The sequence below is a fragment of the Xenopus laevis genome, chromosome 5L (genome assembly GCF_017654675.1).
Source record: "Xenopus laevis strain J_2021 chromosome 5L, Xenopus_laevis_v10.1, whole genome shotgun sequence".
NCBI lineage: Eukaryota > Metazoa > Chordata > Amphibia > Anura > Pipidae > Xenopus > Xenopus laevis.
Genome location: NC_054379.1, coordinates 114,043,438 through 114,057,003, shown reverse-complemented (window position 1 = coordinate 114,057,003; position 13,566 = coordinate 114,043,438). Strand labels below are relative to the sequence as shown.

The following is a 13,566-nucleotide window of genomic DNA, read 5'->3' as shown; positions in this document are numbered from 1 at the left end:
TGTTACTTAAGCCGTCTTCAGGAAGGCGGCTTAAGTAACAAGCAGAAACGTTGAAGGAATAAACGGATGAATTATTTTTTCACAAGTCTTGTGTAGTGCGTTTTTTTTTATGTCATAGATACTTATGGTTTAAGCAGCACCCGGGCATTGACGGGGGGGGGGGTCCCCTAGGTGTCAGTGTTGTACAGCTTAAAGGTAGCATTTTATTCCAAGCAATGCATGGTTGCTAAGGTAATTTGGACCCTAGCAACTAGATTGCTAAAATCGCAAACGGGAGAACAGTTGAATAAAAAAGCTAATTGTCAGAAGCCACAAATAATAAAAAATAAAATAACAAAAAATTAAAACCAAATGCAAAACACTCTACATCATACTAAAAGTTAAACTCAAAGGTGAACAACCCCTTTAATGCTGCTGGGCTGTTTTGGGCAGAAGTAATTGTAGGTAATGTATGATATGGCTGTTGGTTTACTTGACTTCAAATGCCCCTGCAATGTGTGATGTTGTTGCTGGTAACATCCATGTTGGGAAAAGTCTCAAGCTAAGCGATAGCGCCCAGTCTTACGTTTAGATCATTGTGGAAGCTTTAGACTGAAATATAACGAGAAGAATCAATGGGGTAGAATTCTTACTCAAATCACTTTGAGAGCTTTGACCTGTGCACTACTTATTCACAGACTGTAAATCTGCCTCTATACGTGAACATAAAGTCACCATCTTCCTGGTTTGTAAATAGTACCATGCATGTTAATCCAAAGCCTTGAAAGGATTGTGGGTAAAATAAAACAGCACCAGCAGTGGGGATATTTGCACTTGCCCAGACATGTCTGCTTTGCTTTGGTCTCTGTTCTGCAGCTAACAACATGGTTACTAAGTTCTTCTTATTATTTCCTAGAGTGATAGTGTTTTATTGTGCGTTAGTTGCTAGGCGGTATTATCAGTCATACTGGTTCTCACTTCCAGTCCCTTCTTTTACAGCTAGAAATTCCTTTTTTATGTTATATTTTATAAAGGCAGCAAACACATTACTGATTCGTTGCTTACAGCACGCAAGTTTCAGTAAGCCATAGGGCACAAGTGACATCACTAAGCCTAATTCTTACAGATGACATCACTAAGCACCCTTATGGATTGTTCTGGGCTATTTTTCAACTGCCTTCCTTTGTTTGTTTTCCAAAACTGAAGTTTAATGTTTGTGTTCCTGGTGTTTCAGTCTGGCAGCTCAGTAATTCAGGTGCAGATTATGAACTGTTACAAATTGCTGCGTTCGTTAATTCAGGTGGCAGCAGCATCTTTGAATTTAAATCAACTTTAATGAATGATTCTGCTCAGCAGGCCCAAACACAAGAAACGTATCAACTAATGTATTAACTTAGAAAAGTTTACAGAGTTGGTGACTAGTGATGTGCGGGCTGGCACGGTACCAACGGGTTCGGGCTGGCCTCAACATCAAATCTTTGAGTCGCAGGTGAGTTTAGGTTAAGAGGTTCCTTCCACTCTCCCCACCCACGACCTAACATTGACGGCTTCTGGCTCCTCCATTTTTAGATTCAGGCCTGCCCTGCCTCTTTCGTGATGTCACTGAGGGGCGAGCGAGGGTCCTAAAAATTTGGACCCTCACATCACTATTGGTGACCCCCCTCCCAGAGGTGCTTCAGAAAGACATAAGGTGAAAAAATTTAACTTTAGTATTTGTCATGAAAACAGAAAGTATTTGGGAAAAGTCTTTTTTTTCTGAATCTGAAACCACTAAATTAAAAAAAAGCGAACATGGAAGGTGTACAACACCTTTAAGGATTTTTGTAATTTAAGATACAGTTTAAACAGTGTCACAAAATATCCTATTTGGAGATTTACAGTGGTATATTGATATGTCAGCCTTTGTTATGTGAGTCATTAAATTGTATGGATTTACAAGATGGGGCCTGTGTCTGTGCCAGAGCTCCATTCTTGCAGCTGTGTTGTCCTGACCCACATCTGTCTTCAGTCCTGTCATTGCTATTTACAGGAGGTTTTCCTGCGGCCTTTGCACTCATGCATTTCCTCCTACCCTGGGGTCAGAGATAGAGATACAGACATGTCCTGGTGTCTGCAAAGTAACTGAGCTTCTATTTACAGAACTTCAAAGCTCTGAGTAGTGTTTGTTTCTTAGTATGCAAGCAGCTGGCTGTCGCATTGAGACTTTTATCCAAAAAAAGGGATATTTGTAACCAGTAGGATATTTATTCTGTGGCTGTTAGTTGGAAATGTTTTTCTGTACAAAGAGTCAGTAATGTGGTTGTTATTTGTCCTTACTTAAAACTCCACATCTGAGCTGGAGTCTGTGGATAACTATTGGAAGCAATTAGCTGGCCATACACGTTCAGATTTTATTCGGCACATATTTCTTACAATTATATAGGCACGTGTATGGCCAGTTTAAGGGGTGAGGGTGGGAAAAATAAACTGGTTGGGGAAAGTGATGATGGTGAGACACATAAAGGGAAAGGCTGTGAGAAATTGTTTATCCAGCGTTGTGGCACAGTGAGGTGGTCTTAGGGCGAGGTCACACATGGGTTGCATCTTTAAATATGTGCGGTCGAGCGTAAATACGTCAAAGAAAAAACACGCCTGATAATGTGTTTTTCAGCCTGTCGTTTTCTTTTCACAACATGCATTTCTGTTTTCCTCATTGTCCACAATTCCACTTCACTCCACAAGATTTTTATTAGTTTGTGAAAAAATTTCCTTGGCGTATTGGTGTTTCTGCTCAAAAAAGCAAATACTGGATTTGCGTGGAGGATGTTAGCTTATAAGCGCCCAGAGGGAATTGCTATAGTGCATATTCTATCATTTTCAATAGGGCTTCATTTTGTGAGTATTTACTCTTGGCTGCATGTTTTTAAAAACGCTGTGTAAAAACACCACGTGTGGCCTCGTCCTTGGTTTGATTCCAGCAAGGGTGCAAGGGATTTGTATGTTGCCCCTACAGTTGAGATTTTTCTCACAAAAAAAAAAAATGTACAGGCAGGTTAATTGGCTGCCAATGAAACTGACCATAGTGTGTATAAAAGTGAAAGGGATCTTTGGTTAGTGTCACACAGTTCATATTCACATTCAGCCAATATCCATCCTGCAACCATCCAATATGTAGACTGACAGGAATGAGTGGTATCCTCCTGTCACTGCACACACAGGCAAACTGGCAGTCTGAGAAGCGCTTGTGTTGCGTTTTCTTCCCCATGGTTGTAACATTCGAATTACACTCATCAGTTCACATAAAAGGTGCAGGATGGATCAGCAGTTTTCTGCCAGTGTTTTTATGCACTGTATTACATTCCCCTTAGCATGTAACAACCCCAGAGGCAGGGACCCATGTCAGTAATGTATAATCTCTGTGAAGAGCTGCAGAGTATGTCTATGCTATAAAGTAAGAATAATAATCACATTTTTAACCTGGTTTTTCATGTCATTTAGGGTTTTTTTATCAAAGGTCAAGTTTGTGAGGTTTTCTCTACCTCAAATAAACTCACAACTCAAATGTTTGCTTATTTATGAAAAAAGGGGGGTCTAAAAAACGTGATTGAATGCAATCGGGTGTGGGGGCGTGAATACTCAAATTGAAAAGAACCTTGAATTGATCACGTTTTCAAGAGCAAACCACCGGAAAAAAAATCCAAAAATCATGAAGGCTAAAAACATCTTCAAATGATTCAAGGGACCTCTGCCATTGTCTTCTAGGTGACCTCGACAGGTTTTAGACATAGTATTTTCACATTTGGGCTATTTGCAGCTTCAGGGTATAATAAATTTTAAAATTTTTGAAAAATTTTAGTTTTTACCGAAACTACCCCTGAATTTTTCCGGAAAACACAATGCAGCCTTTAATAAATAACCCACTTATTATTATCAGAGAACATATTCTAGGTACTGGGTACCAGCATTTGCTACTGATTCAGTTTTGCACACAAGATGGCAATATTCCGCTTATTTGGAGAGAAGTAAAGGTTTGGGAGCTACGGGAGAGCAGTGTAGTCTCTTGCCGTTTACCTCTTTGAGCATTAGATGCCTCTTTATTGCCTGGGCAGCAGACGTTGAGCCTTAAATGATCACATCCTTGCTCAGAGCACTAAATATACACGCACAGGCTTGTCCTTTTCACTCTCCTTATCTTACACTCAGCTAATATAATGTCCGCTCCTGGGGACGGAAGGCTCCTACGTATATACTGACCGCAGATAGATATTTGATAACGGTAAATGATAACAGTTGTCTGCAAGGTTCAGTTGTGTATACTGCACTGCTGCCTAAAGATGTTTAGGGCTAATTTAACGGACTGAAAGGGTTGAGAAAGCTTAGCTGAGGCAACACAAACAAAAAATGTTGAACTTTATCCACACATACAAACCTTACCTCCTGTTATACTGCACCATACTGGCAACTTGTAAACTCTTGTAGAATAAACCGCAATAATACATCTGTATTGCTGATATACTATAGTATAAGCGCCGGCTCCATAGATTTTGCACTCTGGCACCCAAAGAGCAGGTGTAAACATAAATAATGCCACGGACTTGGAATAATGCTGTGGATTGCTATTTTATTTCACTTTCTACAGGGGTTTTTATAACAGCCATACTTCCAGGCCATACCCTACTTGAGGTCTCCAATGAAAGGGGGCCTAGGTTAAAGGGGCAGTTGACTTTAAAGAAAAACTATACTCCCAAAATGAATACTTGAGCAACAGATTTATATCAAATTAAGTGGCATATTAAAGAATCTTGCCAAACTGGTATATATTAAGTAAATCTTGCCCTTTTACATCTCTTGCCTTGAACCACCATTTCGTGATGGTCTGTGTGCTGCCTCAGAGATCACCTGACCAGAAATACTACAACTCTAACTGTAACAGGAAGAAGTGAGGAAGCAAAAGACACAACTCTTTCTGTTAATTGGCTCATGTGACCTAACATGTATGGTTTGTTTGGATTGTTTGTGTGCACTGTGAATCCTATGATCCCAGGGGGTGGCCCTTATTTTTTAAAATGGCAATTTTCTATTTATGATTACCCAATGGTACATACTACTAAAAAAGTATATTATTATAAAAACTGTTTATTTACAGGGTTTTACATATAAGCTGTATTTTGCAATATATTTTTATAGAGAGCTACATTGTTCAGGGGGTATAGTTTTCCTTTTAAGTTCCATTTTAGTATGTTATATAGAATCATCAATTCTAAGCAACTTTTCAATTATTTATGTTTTATCATATTTTAATTGCTTGCCTTCTTCAGGCGCTTTCCAGCTTTCACTGACCCCATCCAAATAACAAATGCTCTGTAAAGCTACACATGTATTGTTATTGCTACTTTTTATTACTCTTTTTCTATTCAGTCCCTCTCCTATTCACATTCCAGTCTCTTATTAAAATCAATGCATGGCTGCTAGGGTAATTTGGACTCTATCAATCCAATTGCTAAAACTGTAAACTGGAGAGCTGCTAAATAAAAAGCTAAATAACTCAAAAACCACAAATATAAAATGGAAACCAATTGTACATTATCTCAGAATATCACTCTCTACAACAGGAGTCCCCTACCTTCTTTTTTTTTTTTTTTTATCTGCGAGCCACATTGAGATGTTTAAAGAGTTGAGGAGCAAGGTAAGCATAAAAAATGTTCCTGGGTGGTGCAGAATAATTGCAGTGATTGGCTCTGGCTTTAGTAGCCCCTATGTGGACTGGCAGCCTACTGAAGGCTCTGTTTGACAGTACACCTGGTTTTTATGCAACCAAAACTTGCCTCCAAACCAGGAATTCAAAAATAAGCACCAGCTTTGAGGCCACTGGGAGCAACATTCAAGGGGTGGATGAGCCACATGTTACGAGCCACTGGTTGGGGATCACTGTTCTACAACATACTAAAATAAAAGGTGAAACAACCCCTTTAAGATATAAGTAGCAAGGTGTGATAGAGTCAGAAGTCTTCTTTTATGAATAAGGCAGAATCAGCATCACAAGTACTTTAGTTAGTGTGGTGTTGTTATTATTATTTACCACACAGTTTCATCTGTCTCATTAAGTGAATGTTACTGCTAAAATAAAGGTTAGGGTCTATGTTACTAATCTTGATAAAGGATTGATTATGTACATTACTTCCAGGAGATAAGGGCACATGCCTGCTTTGTGTCAGGATAGGAATAATACCACATAGTATCTGTCAGGAAGACTTGTCTGGTTCCGCTTGGGATGCACTTTTAAAAAATGCAAACTTTACTCCTTTAAACTTAACAAATGTGCCAAAGATGTATCTCCCCTGTAAATCAGAGCTATCACAAGAACTTTCTGGTTCGGTTACGTTTTCTTGGCTTTAGCTCTGATCAAGGGTCAGGCTGAAAGAATGAAGGCAGTTGCAGGTTTTTACTACAAAGTTGCTTGGAGTGCTGGCCCAGCTTGCACCAAAAAAAGCTCTTTAGTATCCAGTTCCCAACTTTATGTCCTTAATAAAGTGTCAATACTCAATACTTTGGATATAGCAGATAATCCAATGCAGATACTGTGCTGCTACATTGTTTATTCAACATGCTTAGGTTTGTTTATGTGTTGAATAAACAATGTAGCAGCACAGTATCTGCTTTGGAGTATCTGCTTTAGCCAAAGTATTGAGGTTTTTACTACACTCCTTGCAGACCCGATACGTCATTTGATTATAGATTAAAAGAGATCACCTAGAAGCTGGTGCAGGCTTTCCCATAGCACAAAGATCAGAGTTTAGAAAGCCCAGGTAGGAACTGTTCGTACTCCTATACAGCATGTAATATGTAGGAAATGGATATACTATCCATGAACACTTTAAATTCAAAAGTGGGCAAATAACAAGGTTTAATAAGTGAATACGGTGAGATTCATTAATGAGGGATGGGATGGTTGCTTTCTTTAGCTATTTCCCAGGTGCAGGCTCCAATCCATTGCAGCTGTTGTGTTTATTGAAGCAATTACAATTATGGCTGCACAGTTACTATGCCGTTATTAGATCACTCCAGCTAATTGACTTAAATGAGCCAAAGCCCCCCATTCAAGAAACCCTGCTACTTAACGTTGCCACTACAAAACCACTAGGCAAACAAAAATTTATCACTGTTAACAACAGGGCGTGAAGCAGCAATTGTGTTTTTATGGAAGTATGGAAAAGGGCCCTTTCCAGGTCTCAGCCATACCATTACAATCTTGACCCCTTTTCTTCTGCCTTAAGAATGAGCAGTGCAGAATAGGGTCTCCTCCCTGTGTTTTCTTGACCTGATGCCTCTCTATTCACTCCCCATCTGTTTTACTGTCTTTAAGGAAAAGGCTATAGCCCTCCTCTTATAAATCTCCCCTTGCAGGTGATTTATCACTGCTCTGTCTCTAAGAAAGCTGCTTGGGTGGCTTCCTCTCTTTATTTTTTTTCTTCCTAAATTCTCACACAAATCAGTTCTGTGTTAGAGGGTTGTGCATTCGACTATTGAGATTCCAAGCATGTCCAGATGATAGAAAATGCACATATAAAATGCTATCTATCTATTTTCAGTGTGAATGTTGTAGGCACATATGGGCAGAGTTAGGAAAATTTGAAAAGTAAGTACATTTACTTGTGTATGTATCATTCATTTGCAAATTTCCTTGGTCTTGAAAACACTTAAACATTTTTTTTGAGATTTGTGAGACTTTTCTATTAAAAAAAATGCGACAATTCTCGACAATAAGGAATTTAAGAACAGTTTGTTGGAAACACATACTGGTGTCTCCTTTGGGTTGAATGGCTCTGTACAGGTTTCAGCTTTGAACATTTGATAAATGCCAAAAGATCTACAAAAGAACTGTTTTTTTTTTCTTTGGTAAATCTGCCCCATAGGTTCTGGTTCAATCGGAGGTTCCAGAAGCGAAACCACGAACTATGCACTCTAATTAGAATACAGATCTATGATCAGTTATTCGGAAACCCATTATCCAGAGATAAGGCTGTCTCCCATAGACTCCATTATATAGTGGATAAAGTACCTCCTCTTGTAAAATATAAGGATATTATAAGTTACCAAGGAGTTCCACGACCATACAAAATACAGATCATTGAACTCCTAGGTGACTTCTAATATCCTCATATTTTGCAGCAGGGGGTACTTTATTAATTATAATACACAAGTCATGCGAAAGAAATTACATCACAAAGCTCCAATTATAACCGATGACGTCACTAAGCACCATTTATAAGGATATAATTTACAGGATATTCATGGAACTTGTGTATTATAATGAAATAATTCAATTTTTTTTAAAATGATTTCCTATTTAGTAATGAAACGGTAACTTTTACTTAATCCCAGCTAAGATATCATAAATCTTAATTGGCTGCAAAACAATTCTATTGAGCTTAATGTTTCAATGATTTTTTTAGTAGACTTAAGGTATGGAGATCCCAAGCATTCTGGATAACAGGTCCCATACCTGTATTAAATGGTTCAATGACTGATTAATTTGCCTCAAGATTCTGGTGCATAAGTTTGGAGGCTGAGCATTTTGGATTGTGTATTTTATCAAGGCGCCAATTGTAATTGAGCTTATAATGCAGCGTATACCAACCATCTGCTGTTTGCTGGTGCGGGGGTTAGGTGCAGTATTTTTTTTAAAGAAATACTAACCTATGAGTATGACCGTCTATATTTGCAGACTATTTGGGCATTATACGGTTTCATTTACACCCCTAAACAATAGTGACAGTGTGTTTGAAGAGCAAACATAATAAATGGCTTGTGTTGTCCATAGCGGCAGTTGTAAAGGAGCGGCTGCGTGTGCTCAGGTGTGTGCTGATCAGGGATAGATAGACAAGTATAGGAGAAGGGCTCAGCAGGAAATCCTCAAAACGCACTATTCTATTCGTGCAGATAATGTAAACATCCCACGTTGTTTCTTTTCCCTTTCACGGCTGTTATAATCTTCTAGATAAAGCTTTTTAACCTTGCACTCAGATTCAGGTTAGTCTCATGACCTTTTTGCACCTCCATTTTCAATTATTTCTCAGTTGGATTGAGATTAAAGCTTTCGCTGGGTCATTGTAGGACATTCAACTTTTTGTTACTTGGGACTTGCATTTGGCATTATTTTTTTATCACTTTTGGCCCAGCCTTTAGTTTTTTTAAACAAACTGAAACAGGTTCTCTTGCAATGTTTTCCTGCATTTTGTACCTTGCATTCTTCCTTCTGTTTCAGCCTTTTGAGGAAAAGCAGCCCCAGACACAGAGATGCCATCGCTAAAACTGTGCCAGTTGAATTCAAATATGAGACCTGTTATCCAGAATGCTCGGGCCCTGGGGGTTTCTAGATAACGGATCTTTCTGTAATTTGGATCTTCATACCTTACATCTACTTACGGTGTAACCACTGCCCCAGCTCAATTGGGCAGAAATGGGAGTGGTTGCCCGCTGTGTTGGTGCATAAGCATGTTGTCTGGAGACAGCATGGCAGATATTAGAGCTGGGGCTTCCTGATGTGGCCTGAAGCTACAACTAAAGCTGGCCATACATAGGGAGATTCCCTTGTTTGGCAAGGTCGCCAAATGGCCAGATCTCTCCTATGCCTACCTTGTGGTGGTAGATATTGGGCTGATCCGATGTGGACATGATCGGATCACAAGAAGAAGAATACAGGCGGTCGGATAGAGGGCCACATCAACCATACTCATGTGGCCCTCGATTTTTAAACCTGTCTGATCGACACTGCCCAATATGCTGCCGACTTAAAGTGGACCTTTTACCCAAAAGCTGTATGATAAAAGTCCTTTTGAAACATGAGACCAAAATTATTTTTTTTTATGAAAACATCCACACCTGTTATAAACATATTTAAAAGTCTATCATGTATTGCCTGCCCTTCCTCTATGCTTTAGGCATGGAGGTAGGGCGGCTTATTACTTTCACTTTCCATTCTGTACATTCCCCACTGCATTGCACTCCTCACATTCCCCCTTCCTCCTCTCCATCTAATTGTGTAGCCAGTGCATGGGCATTGGCATCAGGTGCCCCATTCTGGTGAATAAAAAAGATTTTGGCATGATGGAAAACTTGCCTTAATAGCAGTATCACAAAATGGCTGCTGCCTGCTTGTTTTTGTTGTGAAATTCCAAGACTAAAAGAAACAAGATTGAAATAATGTATGTAGTGAAAGTCAAGTTTATTTTCCTTGACTAACATCATAAAATAGAATTTAGAATTATTTTTTAGGGTGACAGGTCCCCTTTAATCTGTTGGCAGTTTATAACTGCTTATGTATGGTGGCCTTTTAGAAAGTATAAAAAGAAATGAATGATGCAGCTTTTAAAGCATTCTCTTGGAAGCATGAAAAACGTGGTTGTCTTTTTACAACTCTTTCATAGTTTTTGAAATATGCACACAGTCGATATGATGTTTTTTTAATTGCTGGGGTCAGTAATCTTCCCCCCAACAACCAAATGGCATTTTTCATTAGCAAGTCTAAAAGAGGCAGAAAAAGGAACAATAATTTAAAAGACATACAAAATAAATTAAGATCTGATGAATAAATTAAGTTGCTTAATATAAAGTTTTTTTTTTATTGCAAATGAATTCTGTGTTCAAAAGTATATATAGATTTTAATCATAGAACTCATGAAGAAGTATTTAAAGGCACAATTACCTTTTTTATTCCTCTTTTAGATCAGTTCTGCCTGGGCTTAAATGCATTTGTGACTTGCCATAATCTTTTGAACATCTGACATTATCAATCAATTAGATGCCAAACTGAAAGCCCTGAAATAATCATCCTTTTTAATACCATAATCCTGGTGTAGCAATAGCAAGACGTTTGCTGCTTACTAAGGGCAAGCTATGCTAGTTTCAGTGTAATGTTGTTACCACAAAACTCCAACATTTCTTTTGTTCTGCATCGTGGGCATAAAATTTCAGTATAGAATTTCCATCTCCGTTTGGCAGCTCTGACCTCTGTTTGTATGGACTGAGCCCAAGTTACAACTTCTGAAGGAAAGATATTAGGTTAAAAGGGTGTGGGGGTTAGTAATCATTATGGAATGGGTGACGAGAATGCAACAGGTGCTTTACACTCAAACCATGTGAATTTGGGGAAACAGGACCCTTTGAAAGTTGTTTTTTTTTTTTCATTCTTCCACATTTTAAGCCCTAAATGTGAGTAAAATGTCTCTCTTCAAAAGCATTTCACACTGTAAAGGAAACTTGACCCTAATGGACTATCGAAATAATAATGTAACTAATGTAACCATTTGAATGAAATCTAAACATTCAAGAAGTCCTCGTCTTCATCAGCAAATACAGTAAAGACTGAGAGAATAGTGAGCGACTTACCCTTTCACTATGTATTAAGATTTAATGCCTAAGGAAAAAGTGCTATATTATTTGTTATACGGTAGAACAGCCATGTTACATGTTTCAGGGAATGAGAATAAATGGTGTAAAATCAGGGAAATGCAGTACAAGTTGGTGGGACCACAAGAAACGGTGTAACATGTGGAGGAAACTTAAAATTGGGAGATGCAATATGTAGGTTTCACCGTACAGAGCTGTTTTATCACATAAAAAAACGTAATGTCCCTCTATTCTTGTGAATACCCCTCCAGTGATAATTCAAGTCATGCCCAGTATGATATTCAATCAGGCGCAATTAGGAGCCTGTTACTTAAAGTACAACAGAAAATCCACTTTGACTGGGGAGAATGTGTTGTTGAGCTTATTATTATAGCACCCACATAGTATACATATCCTCTATTTGGGATTCGTCAGAATCCTTTGTGAAAGATTCATCTGAATACCGATTCCTAATTTGCAAATTAGAAGCAGGAAAGGAAAAAGTTCATTGTTTTGTGATGAAAAATCATGTGATTTCCTTCCTGCCCCTAATTTGCATAATTAAGATTTGTTTCATCCAGGCACAAGGATTCGTCTAAATTCTGCTGAAAAAGGCCAAAACCTGGCCAAATCCTGGATTTAGTGTATCCCTAATTTATATGGGTACATTTCATTAGCATCCAGCCTGACTGTTAGTGGAAAAACACTAAAACATAGTGGTCCTTATTTATGAACACTGCGCAAATTTGCACATAGGCAGTAACCCATAGCAACCAATCAGTGATTGCTATAATTACAGCCAGCTGCTGGTTTAATAGTTCAAGCATACATTTGATTACTGGCCTGAATAGAAAGCTGATTAATAAAAAGTAGCAATAATAAAAAAAAGTTGTAGCCTTACAGGGCATTTGTTTTTTATGGGGTAAGTGACCCCCATTTGAATGCTGGAAAGTTAGAAGGCAAATTGAAGTTTTGGTTGGAATTAGCCATTCTATAACATACTAAAAGTTAATTCAAAGGTGAACCACCCCTTTAAAATACTGTGTTTGAAAAAGGGGTTGTATTGTGATAATATGCCCATTGAACAGAATCTATTTTCTGTTTAGAAAAAGTTCGGGAAATCCAGGAAAAACTTGAAGCTTTTATTGAAGCCCTTCATCAAGAGAATTAGGAGATGTCGCCTGACTAGGTAATGCTGACTCTTTCTTGCAAGGTTATTATGCACCTATACCCCAACGTCCCAAGTAGCAACACTCATAATGTCTTCTTATTTTCTCCCTATGTAGGAAAATACTCAGCAGCTCCATACAATTGGATTTTCAGGAATTTTCTACTCCATTAACAGAACATTTTGTGGAATCTAATCAGCCCATGTTGCAACCTCTCCTTCATCCATTGCCTTCAGAAGAGGTGCCAGGCACATGTCTATAGGTTCAGTACGCAATATAAACAATATTTTGCTGCTGTGTTATTTGTGTATTAGATGTATTCAATTATTTTCCAAAAGCAAGCCGTATATGATTTTATCAGCTGTATATATGTTACTTTTGATAAATTCCCTCATGCTAGCGACATTACAGACATGTACATTTACACTTGTCCAGTAATAATCTTTCTTCCCAAGTGAAATTCAGCACTGCATCAATTAAATATATCAATAGAAATCTCCAGTTCTATAGCGAGACCTTCTAAGCCTTGTAATAACATGTCAAAGAGAATTTTAAACCATAAATTAAGCTTTTCTGGGGAACGTGTGAAGTGGCATTGACATAAAACTCCTTCTTGCTCATTTTGGGTATATTTTATTGAATTGGCCTAGTTTTTTGCATGATGATTTGGGTGGGAGAGGGATATTTGCTTTTCATTAAGCACAAAGCACACAAGGAAACGATAGATGAAAATCTTATAAGTGTACATACACTGCAACCCAGCACATAACAATAAAATTGTCCTCCTGGTGACGTTGCTAATAAAGTAGTAAAAAATGAACTACAAGTCAGTGGGTGGTGAGACTTGTCACCTTTTTTAAGATAATTCCACTAAGGGCTCTTACAGACGAGTGTTTGAAGCTGCGCTCCCCTGCGTTCCGGGTTTTATGCGTTCAGCCGCAGGGTAGCGCAGGAGTAGACGCATTCAGCTTTTTCAATGGGGCTGTACTCACACAGGTGCATGTAGGCGCCGAACGCAGGTTGAGATGCAACATGCTGCATTTTTCCTGTG

At 38.5% G+C, this 13,566-nt stretch overlaps 1 protein-coding gene across 15 annotated transcripts in view; it reads left to right on the top strand.

Annotated features, from left to right (window-relative positions):
- The window catches only part of opa1.L (optic atrophy 1 (autosomal dominant) L homeolog), a 54,805-nt gene extending 41,864 nt beyond the window's left edge, over positions 1-12,941 (top strand). For 14 of the 15 annotated variants that reach the window (XM_018263657.2, XM_018263653.2, XM_018263654.2 and 11 more), the window contains 2 exons: positions 12,453-12,535; positions 12,633-12,941. In XM_018263657.2, coding sequence (XP_018119146.1) covers positions 12,453-12,517 — 65 coding nt within the window. In that variant the 3' untranslated portion in view covers positions 12,518-12,535; positions 12,633-12,941. Of the gene's footprint in view, positions 1-12,452; positions 12,536-12,629 lie in introns of all 15 variants that reach the window. The other variant, XM_018263644.2, reaches the window with a different exon arrangement.
- The last annotated feature ends 625 nt before the right edge of the window (positions 12,942-13,566 follow it).